The 19,162-nt window shown below is 35.9% G+C and overlaps 1 protein-coding gene across 7 annotated transcripts in view; it reads left to right on the top strand.

The window, feature by feature from the left end:
* The window catches only part of LOC106076141 (uncharacterized), a 74,947-nt gene extending 57,047 nt beyond the window's left edge, over positions 1-17,900 (top strand). For 6 of the 7 annotated variants that reach the window (XM_056043546.1, XM_056043547.1, XM_056043550.1 and 3 more), the window contains 5 exons: positions 5,540-7,151; positions 9,651-9,748; positions 10,791-11,072; positions 12,259-12,531; positions 12,755-17,900. In XM_056043546.1, the coding sequence (XP_055899521.1) occupies positions 5,540-7,151; positions 9,651-9,748; positions 10,791-11,072; positions 12,259-12,531; positions 12,755-12,928 (2,439 nt within the window). In that variant the 3' untranslated portion in view covers positions 12,929-17,900. Of the gene's footprint in view, positions 1-4,286; positions 4,598-5,539; positions 7,152-9,650; positions 9,749-10,790; positions 11,073-12,258; positions 12,532-12,754 lie in introns of those variants that run through there. The other variant, XM_056043551.1, reaches the window with a different exon arrangement.
* The last annotated feature ends 1,262 nt before the right edge of the window (positions 17,901-19,162 follow it).

The following is a 19,162-nucleotide window of genomic DNA, read 5'->3' as shown; positions in this document are numbered from 1 at the left end:
CCACGTATACGCGGATGTCCTTGATGGTTAGATCTATGTGTAGTCTAAAAAATGGCCCATGTAGAAAAGCGCGCAAAAGATGAGTTTTGCTAGAACTCCCGGCAAATTCCTGTTGTATTTCCATACGTATATATATATATATATATATATTTATCTTCGATAAACTGCGCTCTGGTCTCCATACGTTTATCTTTCTATAGGGTTTGTTTTGGGGCCAGTGTTCGGACTTCTCGATATATATATGCATATCTTTAGGGGGGAATCTTATTTTGCGACGTCCGTGTTTTCCATTTTGCAACCGACATTTTCACATCTCCTTTCAACCTTCACTTTTGGTGGAGATGGCGCTGTTGTCGCTGTGACAATGCTGCAGCACTTCACAGCTGATTTCATGCGTGAAGAGAGAGCAGTGGTAAACATAGGCTTGATGACGGAAACAGAGGGATAGACCGAGCCCGTTCACTACGACGATTGGTCTCGGATAGACCCCCGCACCTTACGAGAACTCACTGCAAAACTAGGTCTGATATTTTTAGTCATCTTTTTTGGGGGGAGGAGGGGGTGGGTCGTCCACTCTTGAAGAAAAGAAACTCAGGTATTGTGTAGAAAATAACCTTTGAATGTCATGGGAAACACTTGCATTAAAGCCCATTTCTTATTGGGAGAAACATTTGACAAAACATCAAACCAGGAAGCTTGTCCTGTCGTCCATACAATACAGGTAGAAATAGGGAGGAAAGAGAACTATAAATAGGAGCATCCCATGGAAATTTAATACTAACAAGGGAGGGGGGGAGTCATTCTTTAATCCTAACTTTAAAAAGTTTGTGTACATTATGACGTAGCAGTTGTCGTCTTAGACCCCTAGCTAGCCAGGCAAGCAGAATAGTAGCCACGAGGGACGTGAAGTCGAGTTCGCGATGAAACCTCGCGAGGAAAGTGTGTGTGTGAATGTCTGGCTGGGTCAAAGTCTCAAAAATTCTCTCAACATTTCGTGGACTGCTCAAACTCTTTGTTTTGAAAGTTTGGGTTAGGGTTGACAATGTTTATGCTGCCAAGGCCTCCCTCCCTGCTAAATATTTTGACCTCCATATCATCACAATGTATCCCTGATTTCCTTGTTGTAGATCTTTTCACGGTATTCAGACACTGGAAGCTGGTATCACTCCTCCCAGATCAGTTACATTTAGTAAATTCACACATTAAGTACCATACCATGTTTTATTTTATAGCCATATCATACGATATTAACGTAAGACACACATTACGTTCATGAACTTCCCTTTACGAAGTTAATTCATGTGCCATTCAACTAACATGATTAGTTTGTTTTCCAAAGGTTGTGGGAACATTGATCCTACAGATTGCTTTCTTATTCTCCAAGCATGTAACACAAGTCATGTACTTATACCATTAATATTCTGTATTTAAATAAATACCATTAATATTCTGGTCTATTTAAATAACAAAAAAATTACTTACCAACAACAGTCTTAGGTCCTATAGTTGTTTCTATTCTACATCAATGACGTACCCAATCGCATTTGTCCTGACGCTAAAGTTCACTATTTGCAAATGAAAAAAAAAAATCACATGACGAAATACGCAACTATGACAAAAAATGTAGATAGGTTACAGACCTGGCTGTTGAATTTGTGCGAACTATTATGAACTAGTACAAAACATTGCAGAGTGAAGATCTTCGATAAACTGCGCTCTGGTCTCCATACGTTTATCTTTCTATAGGGTTTGTTTTGGGGCCAGTGTTCGGACTTCTCGATAGAGTAAGCAGTTTTGATGGACATGGCCGGCATGTTTTTGTGACACTCGACTGAAGAAAGCTCTTCCCTGCGATCCTCTCTCGTGACTAAAGGGAAGGAGTGCAGTGTTATCACGAAACGTATTTTTTTTTAGGACATCTCAAGGATCGCGTTTGTGTTTTTTCATTACAAATGTTTCTGAAACAATACTCTGTTTTGTCTTCAACACGTCACACAAATTGAAAGTAGACACGTGACCTTCTCTGACGTCATTGAAAGGGAAATTTTATAATGAAAAAAAAAAAAAAAAGTACCAAAATGATACCCACTTGGTCTGCTGCGTAGGTGTATCTACACAGTTCCACTAGGGTTGAGAATAGTAGATGGGACATTACTAAACGAGAGTAACATCCCTTCCTATTTAACAAAAAAAACCTGTACGTCAGAGAATGGTGGGGACATCGCCGCCTGTGGGTAACATGGCGTATTAAAGTTTGGGGAAAGCGAAGGGCGCACTTTCGCCTAAAATTTTTTTCTCTTTGCTAATTAAATTTTTTGTTCTCGATCTTGTTTTTTTTTTTTTGTTTTTGTTGTTTTGTTTTTCCACTTCAAATTCGCAATCCCCAGCCTTCGTGTTACACGATGTTAGGTCATTCACCCGCAACTCAACGAGATGATGACAAGATCTCTGTGATTCTCCTCACGTGCTCTATAAACACGAGTATTGGTGTCAGAAGTGCGGGCGTACTTTGGTTTGTCAACAATAGGTTGTGTTGTGTACAAGATGCTTCAAGTGTTAACCTGTTCAACTGGGGGGGGGGGGGGGGGGAAACATGGGAATGCGAGAGGAATTTAACAATCGTGCCTAGATTACAGCAATATAACCAGGAATAGTGCTGATTGATATGGTACAGACATACACTTGATATAGTCATTTTTTTACCGTCCTATTACCATCTTGACTCAATTTCTACCACCTACTATCTTTCGCCTTTTCCCTCTTTCTCGTCTCTCTCACATTCTTCTCTCTCTCTCTCTCCTCTTTCTTCTCTCTTTCTCCCTCTTCTCTTATCTTTCTCTTCTCCCTCTTCTCTTATCTTTCTCTTCTCCCTCCCTTGTCTCTCTTCTCTCTCCCTTGTCTCTTTTCTCTCTCCCTTGTCTCTCTTCTCTCTCCCTCTTCTCTCTCTCTCTTCTCTCTCTCTCTCGTCTCTCTATTCCACACACTTACTTTGATTTAGACGAGCGTTATAATTACGTGCTAGATAAATCTAATTTAAACCGAAACTTACTTTTTTTTTTTTTGTTTTCAAGATGTTCTAGTCCTGTATACTCTCCCAGCGAACTGAGACATTCGTTATTCATAGATTTGAAAAGAAGAAAAAAAGTCAATCTAAAATACACACAGGTCACAGATGTATTTGCGTTGTCACGTAAAAATATTGCGCTCTTCTTTATCTACGGACTTGTTCACTTTCGCCTTATTAAGTTGCGATGTTTATTGCGAAATGATTGCGAAGTGCTGGGAATCAAGAGAAGTTAGAGACTTTTCTTTTTACAAAGCTTATATTAACTCCCTTCGTCTGTCTGTCTGGTACAATTTTTTTACTTCTCGGGATAAGTTGAAACTTTGCAAAATTATTTATGATCGATGACAATGACAATACATCAATCAATCACAACATTAACCAATTAATTAATCAATTAGTAGTAATTTTAGTTTGTTTTACGTTGATAAAGGGGAGTTGAGCCTTGCAATATCGAGAGATATGGCACTGATTTTGAGGTTTTTCTCTTAAATAATTTGTAAATATTTTGCTTGTTTTGCTCTCTGTATATATATATATATATATATCTTTCTATCTATCTGTCTGTCTGTCTGTCTATCTATCTATCTATCTATCTATCTATCTATCTATCTATCTATCTATCTATCTATCTATCTATTTATCTGTCTGTCTGTCAGTCAGTCAGTCTATCTATCTATCTATCTATCTATCTGTCTGTCTGTCTGTCTGTCTGTCAGTCTATCTATCTATCTATCAACTTGTATTGTATACCATATTGCGTCATGATTTACCGTCGTGTTTTCTCTTTCCCTAATTTAGTCACATTTGTACCACGCAACTATGGCCCAGATTTTAACACACACAAAAAATGGAATACTGAGAATGGTCTTCTATATTTAGATCAGATTCGTTTCATTCAGTGAACAAGCGTGATATATTGAAGTAGGGATTTTCTGTGACAAAACGCTGACCCATTTTCCACACCGAGGCTTTTGATTATCCTTGAAATAACATCGGGGGGCCCATCCACGTGAAACGAAGTATTTCCCTCTGGAGAAATTTTCGTCTTATAAATAACGGGGTGGATTGATCCCCAACTAGAGGATACAATAGCTAGAAACAAGAGGGTATAAATACGAGACGAGACGTGGCTGGCTTTGGTAAACAAACTAGAAGAGTGCACTAGAGATCGTCTCGCAGAGTAATGGAAGATAGATCTAGATCTAAGCCTATTGAGAAGTTAACTTGATGTCGATTCCTGTGTCTGATTAAACATGAACAAAAATATGTTCAATTTGTTAAGATGATGAATTATACATTGGGATAAGCAAGCGTCTCCCTCTACCACTGTGGTCGAAGTATCTTTATGGACACTTTGTTGACCAAGGAGGTTGTGGTTCTCTAGAGGCAGACTAGAGCAGCGCCATGTTGCTGTTGAACGCTGGGATAGAGGCTAGGGGTCCTCCTTTGTCGCCGTCACATACCTTACGTAAGAAGCTGCAGTATTACGAGTCGATACTGAATTCGTTTATTCAGGATGGAAAATGCCAGGTAGAAAAATCACGTTGATCTAAGATAGCACATTAAACGAAAGGTTTTATTGGTTCAAAGGCGGGAGTTGTGTCCAATGAATTTGTGGCACTTTGTAAAAAGAAATAAATTTAATATAGGCCTACATAAATAGATAGATCTAGATCTATAAAGATTTATTTCCTTTTTAAAAAAAAACAATTTAAGTGGTTGCTTATTTGTTGTTTTTTTATTATCAAGTTGTAGGATAATGTAAGCCTCAATAGTGTCATGTATAGATCTAGGCCTCAATAGTGCAATGTGTAGGCCTCAATAGTGTCTTTATATGCCTCATTAGTGTCATGTATAAGCCTTAATAGTGTCATTATAGACCTCAATAGTGTCATGTATAGGCATCAATAGTATCATTATAGGCATCAATAGTGTCATTATAGGCATCAATAGTGTCATATGTATAGGCCTCAATAGTATCTTGTATAGGCCTCAATAGTGTCAAATGTATAGACCTCAATAGTGTCATATGTATAGGCCTCAATAGTATCTTGTATAGTCCTCAATAGTGTCAAATGTATAGGCCTCAATAGTGTCATATGTATAGGCCTCAATAGTATCTTGTATAGGCCTCAATAGTGTCAAATGTATAGGCCTCAATAGTATCTTGTATAGGCCTCAATAGTATCTTGTATAGGACTCGAAAGTGCCAGGGTACCAAAGGAAACGTAACCATAACAACATGAGTAGAAGTTTATATACACAAAAGTTGTCAATGTAGTGATTTCTTTGGTTTGTATCATTAATAGACGTTTATATACATAAAAGTTGTCAATGTAGTGATTTCTTTGGTTTGTATCATTAATAGACGTTTATATACACAAAAGTTGTCAATGTAGTGATTTCTTTGGTTTGTATCATTAATGTAACAATAATTCCCATCATTCATCTCTGTTTTTGTTTTGTCTTCAGGAGTCCTCTGATAGTGAGGTGGATACCATGGGGGGTAATTCACACAGTAAGAAGAGTATTCCTTCAGTATACTACTCCCCTGGCTACGGGGTGAGCTTGGGATCAAGGCCACCAACCTTGGATGTAGATCTGGGAGATCTTAAGGAGGGCATTCGGCTGCGCCCTCGTAAATCGCATCGCCAAAAGTCCCCATCGCCGGCCTCCGACAAGGATTCGGCCATCGGAGGTGTGGTGGGGTCCGAGATGAGTCAGAGCATGTACAGTGAGAACAGCACCAACAGAGACTCTTTTTACTCCACTGCGGAGAGTGGTTATGATGAGTTTGGCTACCTTGATGATTATAGAAGTGCTTCAAAGCTGAGCAGTTCACTAAAGGAGAACCATAGTCCAAGCTCTTTGAAAGAGCGCAATCTGAACATGCTGTACAGGGCCCACCACGGCTATGATGCTGGGCTGAACAGCATAGGTCACAGCATGAAGCCTGGCCTGGACACACTGTCAGACTGCAGCAGTGAAAGGAGTGGCATCGTGTCCAGCAGGAGTTACCAAAGCAGCGCAGGCTCCAGTTCTAGGGATGTGACTGTCAGGACCAATGTGGACCCTTTGGTGGAGAAGTATGCAGCTGAGCTGAGTGGTAGAACTGGTTCAAGGTTAAGTCAGAACTCTCAAGATAAATCAAGCTACAGTCTTCCAAACAACAAAGTCCTCAGTCCAATAGAGAACACGGGTGTCCTTTCACCCCATTCTGATAGCACATCATACTCCCCGAAAATTGTATCAACAGAGTCTTCCCCTTGCCATAGGAAGAACCTTCAAAGGTTCGGCAAGGGCGGCTCACCATTTCGTTCCCTCCATCACACTAGACCTCAGCATGGGCCCAACAGTGAGGACTGGGACTACGATCCTTCTTTGGATGCCTCAGAGTCTATTCAGAGTTTCAGCTCCAACGATATAGACTGGGACAATGACCTTGACAGCAGAGAGAGAATGTCCATACTGCCCGAGTTGCCAGACTCAAATGATCCTGATGAGGAATTCAAAAAGTCTTTAATTCATCGCATTCAGCAGTGGTCAGACTTTGCAGATGAGTACCAAAAATCTAGGTCACCTACGCCTGATGTTCCTCAGATGAAGTTTATAAGAAGAAGCCGTAGTCTAGATAGACATTTGGGAGACCCGTCTTCCGTGCTAATATCCGAGGCAGCCCAGATCGTAGCTGCTGCCAAAACGACAGTCATAGAACCAACGACAGAGAAAAACTTGGAAAGCTTGGAATATGAACTCCATGACATCCAAGGTGAGTTCGAATCCATCACCTCCAAGCTGCACGAACTCATTGAGAATGTTCAGCAGCCTACGTCTTCCAAGCCGCATGCATCAGATGGTCCTCACCGGGTGCAGAGCAGGCCCAAGCCAATAGACTCTAAGATGCGGACCAGATGGGAGCATGTCCCAAGCTCTGTGTGCTCAGACTCTGAGGGCCGCAGCTCGAGAGCGAGTAGCGTGGAGTACGCCTGGGACCTGGCGGAATACAGTCACAACAGACAAAGATCTGACAGCTGTGTTAGTAAAGAAATGAATATTGATGTAGCCATGGGAGGTTTTACTGAAGGTGAGACACTTAGTCTTTACTATTAGTAAATGGTGAAGTCAGTTTTACGGTAGTAGTATCTCTTTACCAAAACTACTAAAGATTTTTTTTTTGCAGCGTATATATATCAAATCACTCTGTCTGGTACAAAAAATGTGTACACGTAACGGCATTGTCGGCTTTCATTTAATAAAAATGTAATAATATGGCGAATTCAAACCTAAACTGGAAGTTCTCTTTACTAGTCACTGGCATATATAGATCTAGATCTAAGTATTATTTTTCAAAGTGATTCTGATAGAATCTAGGGTCATCTAGAGTCTAGATCTTGACTCTAGAATTAGATCTAGAATGGGAAGATCTTGGTAAATTCTAGATCTATTTTATATAGATATAAATCTAGACAAACTTAATATTAAAATTAAGACTAGACACTTCGGTAGCTAGACCTACTACTGCGAGTACTGGTGGTTAGTTTAGTTAGTGAAGTTAGTGGTTACTGACTGTCTAAAGTAAAAGTGACTAAAGTCAAAGTTAGTGACTTAGTCACTAAAAGTAAAGAGTAAAGTAAACTTCAACTGTAGTGTAAAGTGACAAATAATTAAATAATTAAATACAGTAATTAACTACTGATTCTCTGAATCGTAGTACCGTACTAGGCGTACTACTACTCACGTGGCCCTTGTCACAGGTGGCCTTTGTCTGTGACGCGGTACTGTGACCTAGTCAAGTCGTCCGTCCTAGGGCTAGGCTAGTCTAGAAACTAGATTTAGAAAAATATGCACAATTTTGTCACATAGCAATATAGATCTAGATTCTAGCTAGAGACTAGACAAGATCATGAAGATGACACTATTCGGCATGCCCATTATTCCACTAGAATCTAGATCTAGAGAGTATATTATATTGGCCTTCTATTCGCCCTATGGCTATTGCCTATAAACTATAAATCTAGATGACTAGATGTAATACTAGATCTAGATTTATCTACATTAATGATTAATTAGTAGCTAAGTTATTTAGTACTACTACTTAGTAAGTAGTAGATAAAGTAGATCTACTACTAAGTAGTAGAATCTAGAGTCTTGGTCCCAAACTTTAAATTTAAAGTAGATCTATTTCTGTTATATAAGATGAGATGGGTAATAGTTTAGAAACCTGATTTAGCGTTTCTAGTCTCGTAAACTAGTACCGCACTATATACTATATTTTACTATATAGATCTAGCTAGTAAGTTAGTGACTTAGTTACTTAGTCACCGTAACTTTTAGATCTGGATTAGTGTATTATGTAATAAGGAGTCTATTATAGATCTATCATCTAGTTAAATCTAGTAGAATCTAGATATAGTTTATTTATATTTTATTTAGATCTATAGTATTACTATATTTGTAGATCTACTCGAGTAGCCTATATAGATATATTTAATATATAGATCTGGATATAATCTAGGACTAATTCTAGAATTCTATAATTTACAAAGCTGGGTGGATTTATAATATTTATATTTTGAGATATTAGAATAAATCAATTTAGATTTTAGTTAGATCTGAGTCTAATTACGACTAGAGACTTAAATCAACTATTCTACTTTACCGTCCTTAGCTTAGGGTTAGGACTTAAATTTCTTAGAAGTTAGATTGACTTTGACTTTAGAAATAAATGAATAGAGTTTAGATAACTTTGGATTTTCAGTAGAACAAATTTATATCAGTTTACCAGTACTTTTTTTTCTCTACCAATCAGTTACTTTTGAATATGCTAATGGAAAAAATAACTTCGAATTTTATACATATATATATGTGACATAAGTCAATGCCTTATAATATAAATCTAGTTTAAAATTGATCTTTTAAATGTTGATTCTTATATTATATCGCTAAATGTATGTGTAGCTTGTGTTTTTCCGCTCCTGAAATTGAATATTTTCTCCTGGAAAATTTCCTGAAATACAAATCTCAGAATAAAATAAACATGAATCAATAAACAAAAATATCCAACTAGTCAATTAATTATAGGTAATTAATTATTTTGTTTGATATCAAATAAGTGAAATAACTTGTAAGTACATTATTGGAAGATACAGTTTTAAGGACAGCGTTATTATTATTTTTATATTTTGTTTGTTAGATTTCATGTTATAGCCTTATCACGGTCCTTTTGACATCCACACAAGTCAAATTTTGTACTCAGGTATTTTCCTAGGTCTATGAACACCATCTGGTTGGGTTTTTTTTTTTTTTGAAAGTTATCTATTTTGTTTATTAACGTGTCAAAGTCAATTTTTTTGTATTAAAGGCTATTCTGATTTTTTCTAATTTTTTTAAAATTACAGACATCCCTTAAAGAAAAGACAGTATTTTTTTCGTATGTGTTTAGTCTTTTATGGTTATCAGATAGCACTTTTTCTCTTTGAGATGAATGGGATTTTGAGTTGTTTTTTCTGTATTTTTTTCGACAGTCTATATGATTGTTTTTTGTTTTTTTTTTCTATGATGTTTATGTTTCTGTTGATCACAGATGTTAGTATTATGAACATTTTTGAGCCTGTCGTGATTGCTGACTATGCTGAGGAACAGTGGAAAGGCAACACAGATAAAGCCAAAACTGTGAAAGAAGTAAGTTGCACAGTGTTGACTCACATTGATGCTAGTTAACCCTATAGCTCCTATTTGTTGACACACATTGATGCTAGTTAACCCTATAGCTTCTATTTCCGGTTTGAAAAATCCTTCCCATTCCCTAAGCAAAGAGGGGTAACTCGGAATAAAGAAATTCTTAAAAAAAAATAAACATTTGGAAATAAAAAAATACAAATTTAAGATCTAATACAAATAAATAAATAACGACTTTAAAAAATATGTACTTTTAATTCCTTTAGTTTAATTCCTTTATTGTATAAAAAAGCTTAAAAAATACTCATTTTCCCGGGTGGAGGCTTATATACTGGGTCTACCACATAAGATCTGTCACAAGATCTTTCTTCATGCCTCTCTGTCCTTTGCCTTGGATAGAATTTCATTCAATGACATGACCTGGCTTGTACATTCATTAATGTTGTCTTCCTATTGCTTTCTCTGTCTACCTCTTCTTATTCCACTTACTTTAATTAATTTCTTCGAGATAAATAACTGTCTTTCAGATGTATTTACATTTGCATTTTTCTAAAAAGAAATTATAGCACATCATATTTATGTTACAGTTTTGGTAATTATGTTGTAGAATAAAACATTTTTTGTCTTGATTTTAAAAAATTTTTGTATTCTCACATAATTTTTATTATGACAGATGTTAGGAAAAAAAACTGTTTGCAATTTTAAGCTATAATTATTTGATATAATTGGCATAAAAAAAATTTGGAGGTTATTTCTGGCAAACATTTTGAAAATATTGCTTAAAGTAAGATGTTGATTGTGCTCATATTCAGAAGCCAAGGAAATATTCAATGATTGATATACATAATACATTTTCACTGTAGGTTGAAAAAATGTTTGATACCATGTATCATCATCTCAATTTGTGTAATAGTAATTAAAAGATGTATAACATAATAAGAAAATTGTTTCATTTTCTTCATAATTCCTATTCATAAAAGACATTTGTTATTGATCCAAGCAACCTATAAAGTTATAGTAATATTTACACAACCTTTTTCTCCAGGGTTACAGCAAAATACCTCGGCTCCTGTCCTGTCATCGAATGTGCGTCATACGAGGAGATAATTACTGTGCACTTCGCAGTGTGCTTTTCCAAGTTTTAGCCAATGGTCAAAGAGTCACGCAGCACTGGTCGGGTATCATCGGTATCATGGACTCCTTGCACAAGATGCACGGTGACCCAACTGTGGCTCTGTCCAACTGGACCTTTGCTAACAGACTGCCCGACCATTGTGAGGACAAGCTTGGATCACTTTGTAAATGTGCTCTGTCACTCTATGCAACAGTAAGTAGTCCAATAAGTCTTTAGAAAGTTGAGTTTATTGATTGTAAAAGTGCTCTGTCACTCTGTGCAACAGTAAGTAGTCCAGGGAGTCTTCAGAAGTTGATTGATTTTATTGATTGATTGTGTGTAATATAAAAGTGATAGTTCAATTGACCCCCCACTTCTTGTCCATCAGGCAGGCAATTTGTTTTTTAAATCCAGCAATTTAAGTGGGCATAATACTGACCATCACTCTTGGCTTGAATTCTAGCTTTATTAGAAGGCTTTAAATTATCATGTTACAGTTGACCATTGATAGTCTAACACTTCAATATTCAACACATTCAGTAATTTGACTCAAGGCTAACATAGATTCTTGTAATTAATGTATGTTGTAGTACGTATATTTTTAGAATGTAGGTTTAAGTTGTACTTTAGTGCAGTATGTGAATGCTGAACTTGTATGTATTTGTATTTTTGTAGATCAGTCAATGTTTCTCTTTCATCGCTTGTTTATTTTACACCTCTTGATAGTCTTATAAAACTTCTTATTACATCATAAATGAAATTGTCTTGCTTATACTGTTAAATTCTTTGAAGTACAGCTAACCTTTGGTAATCCGACACTCCCCTGGTCTATAACCATCAAACTATTAAGAATCATCTTTATTTTCAACTATCCCTTTTAGTAATTTTGAAAAATATTCTTCGCTTCATTTATTTTGTAAATGAGATGGTTACATCTTCAAATAAATTAAAATTGAATGGATTGTTTATCTAATATTGAGGCAATTATAAGTTTAAAAAAATGGAGGAGTAGTTTTGTTTGAATGATATGTAATTACATTCTGTACAGTCCTTAAATTTGGCATAATCATGTCAAGAAGTGCAGGTTTACTTTTAGGATATCAGCAAAGCACGTAAAAGTATTTTTTGCATTTGTAAAGTAAAAATAAAGGCTAAAACTGTCATTTTGACAGACACAATGCATTGATGGAAAACAACTATTTTACAGTCCTTTGCTGTCAAAGTGGACCTATTAACTTGGAATTTATATTTCATTTTTATTTTTGATATAGTCACAATGCCACTATAAATCATCTCGTAGAAATTGTTATTAGTTTGTAATATTCGTTTGTTATACTCTCAAGATTTCAGTGCTGAGCACGCTGGCTTATGTTAAATAAGTGTGTTTTATCCATGTCAGATTGAAGAGGTGTGCACCTTGACTTCTCATGAGGAGCGTGTCGCAAGGACAATCAGCGTTCTCAACACCAACGAGACACTCGACCTGGAGCTTATGGAAGGCCTGAAGGCCATGATGCTGATAGAGCTTTTCAAGCTGCGTCGAAGGATTGATGATGAGGAGGATGTCCCCATCTTTGCACATCTGCTGTTTGCCAGAGACAGCTCGATGACACTGTCTGACTTCCTGAAGAATCACTTGAACTGTGTGGGTGATACAGGTGGTTTAGAACAAGTGAGTCATTCAGAGTTATTCAAGTTTAAATGTAGGGGTAATCAATAGAACTAAAAAAAAAAGTTTTTTTATTCAAACATTAAATCTAGGAAGTTGAGGTTTCCAAAACTGAAAGTTGAGGTTTTAAACTTAGGTCTTAAATGATTAAAATGTACATTTTTATTTCAGTATAATGTTTATAGATAAAAAATGAATCTAATGATAACCAATTATCTATTTCCAGGTGGAATTGTGTCTTCTAGGCCAGGCACTAGGCATTCAGATTAGAGTCCTCAGGCTGTCGCAGTCTGGACAGGAAGATTTTGACTGCCTATTTCCTGATGATGCTCCAGCAGAGTGGCCAGTGGTGTCATTGATTGCAGAAGATGACAGACATTATAATGTCCCACTTCCTTGACCAACATAATGTTCATAAATCTCTCCCTATTAATTGATGCTGGTCAGATGGCCTGAGATCTGAAAAACAATTGCAGAATTCTTTTTGCTCTGCCATTTTTCATTTGATGTGTGTTCTACATTTAGAGCTAGATATCTAGAAAGGAGGGAAAAAAAATCAGTCTATCCAGTTCCTCTTTGTTCAACCAACGCCTTCCAGAAGATTGAGACTGTGCTTATTTATAAAGGTTGTGAATAAAACTTGACAAGAACTAAGCAATTGATTTGGAGCCTGGGGGGAGGGAATCAATGCACAGGAAAGTAATAAACTCAAGCCCTGCTCTTGCAGGCCTTAAAATTAAATTTAGTGGTGACACAGGATTGAAAGATTCAATGCACCTTGAAAGTAATAAAGATTACTGCAACTCTTCCTTTTCTTTTTTAGAAAACAAATTGATTAACGATTGCTTAGGGATGATGTTTTGTGATTTGCACACTCAAGAAAAGGGAATTTGAAAGAAAATATTTGTTCCATTGGCTAATTGCCCTATAGACAACTTTACCTCAGCGAGCTCCAATAACTGACCACTTAAAAACGTCCTGTGTCTAGTCATCTGACCATCTGCTGATTGCTAAGCATGTGTGCTTTGATTTTACTTTTTATAGCACTTTGACTTATGCAAATTTTGTACATGTGACTAAAACTTCTAATGTGTAGAGTAGCCCAACGGTTTACACGATTCTTATCACACTGTGCAGAACGTGTCACTGATTGGCCCACTGGTTAACATGAAATCCAAAGCAACCTGCAGAGAACATGTCATCCTACTCAATTATGCTTCCACTAACCCATACATCCTTGTAGTCAGGAAGTTTGATTTTTCTCACTCCCATTACAGTTTGGAAACTTGTCGAGTCTAGAAATGAACATTCTGATTGGATAGCATTGTGTATGCATGGCATTTAGAACTCAATGCTCCATAATCTTATTATTCCATTATTCCTTTGATTAATTGGATGAAAATATTTTTAATGAAGTCATAAGCATTACATTATTTCATGTTTGTAATAAGGGAGATTACTACCAACATTTTATACAAGTCCATAATCATTCAGCAGAAGGAAAAAAAATGAATAATGTATTAATTTGTTCATGTCATGTTAGGATGTAGTGTACATTTTCAGAGATTTTTTCAATAATAGCATTGAACTTTTTTTGTTCTGAAAATGCTCTGTAAACCTCCAGTGTTAGTGTTATTGTCAAAATTTGTTGGTACAAAATTAAGATAATTTCTAGTCTTATTATGCAATATGAGTTGAATGTGTGGGATCTGTGGAATGTGTAGAATCCTATTTTGTGAGAATCTGTGTTCAAACAATAACAACTTTTTATATTTAATCTGATTTTGCATTTCAAGGTACAAATATTTGTGAAACAAAGTTGAATTGTACATTCATAATGTTACCTCCAAGACCTAGGGGGCAATGGGGCAGGTCATGTTAAGTTCATCCGTTGGCAATGACCTTGCTTAGTCATCAATTTCCATTTATCAGCTTCCTCCATTAGAGCTTGGAGGGCTCAGGGAAATCCTCAAAATAGGAATTTCAAGCCTCCGCTGGGATATGAACACTAGACCTTTAAATAAGCTGTCAAATGCTTCTCTGTTACTTAGCCCCATGTTTCCTCGATATAAATGTGACTTATATTCTGAGGTTGGACTCTATTCATTGACATTATGAAAGTTGGAGATGGTTTAACCACAAGATGTGTGTATATATGGTTACCATGTAGAATGCCTTATGTAATTAGAGGCTCTTATCTGTGATAGTTATTGATCAATGTTGCTTTTTATCTTTTCTGTGCCCACCCCCCCACCCCCACCCCACCCTTTCAGAGCTGATCTATTACCATGTTCTAAAGATCTTGAATGTTTCCTACAGCTGATGTTGAGGCTTTCACTGTTACTTCTGTTGATGTTTTGACCGCTGTTCTCACTGTGTTCTGTTAGCTGAGCCACTTTTTTTTTTTTTGCTACAGATAATGTTTTTTAACCTACTTGTTAATGTCAATACCTCCTCATTGCTATGCATTTCTGTCTCAATTTCCTAGAACTGTGATTTGAAAAAAAAATTACAGGTATACAGACAGGTTTAGAAAAATTCAAATTGTGTTGTGTACTTTGTTTAATTTCCTGTCACAATTCCATACAGTCCAATTACCTACAAGCTTTTATTTTTAATTTAAAAAAAAATAAATTCTAACATGTCATCATTACTGAAATCAACTTTTATGGCAGAGGACCTTATTCTACTTCTTAGTTGGCTTTGTTGTAATTTTTTCAATTATATTAGCTTCATATACCAACGCAATCCCTTTTTTTTTTTTTAAATAGATTCCCTTTAGTTTGTTGTATTGTTATTGTTACTTTCATCCCAATCTTCACCTATCAGTATGGCAATACCTGTCAATGTTAAGGCAACCAAACATTGTCTCATTGGGCGGAGATTACAACTTCTCTTCTTTTTTTTTTTTTAAAGTCTTTTTGAGTTCTACAAGTGAATGTTCAGCACTAAGTTTATTGATGTCTTGATTTGTCCATTGGTGTAGATTTTGTGTGCGCCCTGATCAATTTGAGCACTTGGTCTGTTTTTTAAGTGCACCAATATAATCTCTTAGAAAGTAGATTTTTATTTTGTCAGTGGGAAAAAAATATTTTCTTTAATTTTTCTTTGCTCTTGAATATGAAGAGCATAATTAAGATACACTAGATACAATGACATAAAAAACTTGTACTAATTATTTCGACAGTCATATTTTTATATATATATATATATATATATATATATATATATATATTGTTGTACTATGATGATGTTTAAAAAAGTGAAGCAAAAATCTCTTTTAGGAAACAAAAAATCAAATAAAAACTCAAAGCCCCCCTTGTCCCTCCCTCCCTTCTCAGATTTACTTGTGTTATTTCTCAGACTTTATTTGTAAGATATTGCATGTACACAATAAAGAATGTAAAAATCTGCCGCCCAATATTTGGGCGCCTTGGTGTTTCGATAGTTTCGTCTTGGACCAAGGTGTGAATGTGCCAAAGCCATACCTCATGTAGCATCTAACATGTTTTCGAAAATTGTTTGTATGATAGAATGTTAGTTAATGTGTCATTCGGGTCACTGTTTCGTTTGACTGTTCTGTAAACAAAAGATTGTCGTGACTGTGTAGAGGTATATCGCAAAGAGAGATTTTACAACTGATTTTAATGTTTGAAACCTTTCAGGCATAATAATTTAACTTTCATGTGTTCTCAGCTTTTGTGTATTTTAGTTTTTAAAAAATCATTTTTTTGTTGTTTTATTTAATTTATTTTTCTGTATTCTGAGGTGTTTTATTTCTGATGCAGTTTAAAACATTTGACATTGTATGATGTATTGGTTTATAAAAAGTAACTATAAGAAGATCTATGCCACATTACAAAATCTAGACTTGACTTTGTAATTTTTCAATTTGAACCTTGGTCTTTCCAAAAACTGTAAACAAATGAATTTTTTTTTGTATTATTTGGAATCGAGTACTTTAATACTAGGCTTGTATAATAAATATTTGATTTGGTAGAATAATCTGTGGTAAACGTTTGACTTTGTTAGCAATTTTTAGCCTTTTTTTTTCTTCATTGTAATACAGTCAAGAGGTTTCGTTAATTACATTAATTGTCGTAATGAAAAGATTTTTGTTTTTCAGAGGACCATTTCATGTTGTTTAGAACTCATCCTATGCATTCATCCGAAGCTTTGAGTTCATAATTATAGTTCAACAATCATTTAGTCAATGAGAATTATTACTTCAGTTAAATTTTTGTATTCTTGGTTGAGTCACTTCAACAGGCAAATTATGCAATAATGTCTGCCCCAGCCTATCTGTGTAAGGAGACCAACAAAACTTACCTAGGAAATGGACATCCCTTATTATGTGGAGACATGACCCAACCCTTTTTCTTTAATGTCTTGGTCCAAGGGCAGGGCTGGCCTCAGGCATAGGCAAACTAGGCCTCTGATTGATGGGGGGGCCTCACGCAGGACAATTTTTTTAGAGAAGAAATAGTGAAATTTGTCCCCAATGTCATTGAATACACTGGGATGTAAATAAATTATTTCATTGGTTGTTTGAATTTTATTTTTCTATTTTATTTGGGGCCACTAAATTCATTTCACCTAAGGCCAGCCCTGTCAAGGGTCAGGACCATCCCTTCGTTGCATTGAACATTTTAATTATGAAAGTGTTACGAGTTAATAGAATTAAAATTTTGTTGAATGAAGAGAAAGATGTGCAGAGATATTTTAAACTTCCCCTTCTGGTATGAATGGCTGCCTGGTCATGTGGTATGCACACTGGGCTGCCATTTGGATGGTCCCGGGTCCACACCATGCCCGCTACCATCCCCCATTGTCCCGCGGGAGGTTTGGGGTAGGATGAAATTATATTCAAATATGAAGGAATATCCGAAACATGTAAAACATTGCATATCTAATGATGTTAACAATGTGGTATTGTTGCTGAAATGTTTCACTATTTATTTATTTGTATTGCCGTTTCTGTTGTTAGGGTTTTGATGTGAAGCATGTTTGAAAGAGTTGTAGATAATGTAGAGGCTATGTAGTGACAGCATGAGGGTCAGAGGTCAGGTGTGTTGCATGAAGAAGCAGTGTGTTCTAACTTTCTGTAATTATACATTGGTAGAACCTATTCCACTTGGATCAGTAGTGTACATAGATCTAGACACAAAACTGTACATGTATGAGTATGTATATATATATATACACCCTCCCCTTTCTCTACCCATCCCCTACACAATGTATGTTTGAATAGATTCTTTTTTTTAATTTATATTAGTTCAAGAGGCTGCAAGACTCACTGTGTATCAACTACATACAAACTGGAGGAGAAATAAAATACTGGGACAGCATGTATTGCTTTCCAACTAGATAAAGTGTCTTCTTCTTATTTCTACATTTTTTTACATTTATACTTTTTTATTTTTATTTAAAAAAAAAAAAAAAGACCCCCCCCCCTTTTTTTTTTTTTCCATGAGAATTGGATTTCCCCCATTTCATTGCTCAGGAGGTGCAGTGGCTGAGTGGTAAATCACTGGGCTTCTGAACCAGAAGTCCAAGGTTTGAATCCCGTTGAAGACTGGGATTTTTAATTTCAGAATCTTTGGGCGCCTCTGAGTCCACCCAGCTCTAATGGGTACCTGACATTAGTTGGGGAAAAGCAAAGGAGGTTTGGTCGTTGTGCTGGCCACATGACCCCCTCGTTAACCGTAGGCCACAGAATCAGATGACTTTTACATCATCTGCCCTATAGACCAAAAGGTCTGAAAGGGGAACTTTAATATTTTTTTTGGTCAGCTAATTGCCAGAATGTTGATTTGACCATCTTTAATGAATCTTTTTCAACCAACATTTAGAATGTATTCAATTCTTTCTTCACCAAAATTTGAACTGGAAATCTTTGGAATTTAACACATAAATCAATGTCTGAAGCTTCCTTGCACATCTTAAATTCTCAAATTTTCAAGATTGAAAAAAAAACAAGGTTACAAAGACAGTTTGTGTGGAAACGCAAACTTCAAAATCGGCTCCCGAAGTGGTCCACCCAGGCAGGTAAAAAGCCAGGTTTCAATATTTTCAGAAAGCATATCAATGAAATTCTATCAAAGGCAAATGACAGAGAAGAATGGAGAAAGAAGGTCGACAGATCCTGTGTGGTGCCCCAACGGTCCAGCAGACCAAGGGATAGGTGAATGTGAGGTTAGATGTGAACCTGGCCTCACAAATGTCTTATGAGTATCTAAATGATCTAATTGTTATGTAGTGGGTCTATCTCTTATTCAAAGCCTGGAGAATAAAAATCCTTTAATTTAGTGTTCCGTGGTAATGCATTTTGAATTATGCAGTTCACGCAATAATGTGAAAAACTATTTATTAATTGTTGTTTTGAATTATGTTCCTCTTATATGCATAGTAAATAGTAAACTTTTTTTTTTTTTTTTTGTAAATGTAGTAGTTAGCATGATCGAACTTACATAGCTTGACGATACAGTTGTAAAAAAAAAAATTGACAAAAAAACTAAACCATTTGCATAAATGTGTTTAAAAAATGGTAAATAGTAATCTCCCTTACTAAAAAGCCTCCCTTGTTTGTTACTATTAATAGTGAATAGTTGTAAAAATGGTATATTTTTATGAA

The sequence above is a fragment of the Biomphalaria glabrata genome, chromosome 10 (assembly GCF_947242115.1).
Source record: "Biomphalaria glabrata chromosome 10, xgBioGlab47.1, whole genome shotgun sequence".
Classification (NCBI taxonomy): domain Eukaryota; kingdom Metazoa; phylum Mollusca; class Gastropoda; family Planorbidae; genus Biomphalaria; species Biomphalaria glabrata.
The sequence above is the reverse complement of the archived record's forward strand: the minus strand, read 5'-3'. Positions and strand labels throughout refer to the sequence as shown.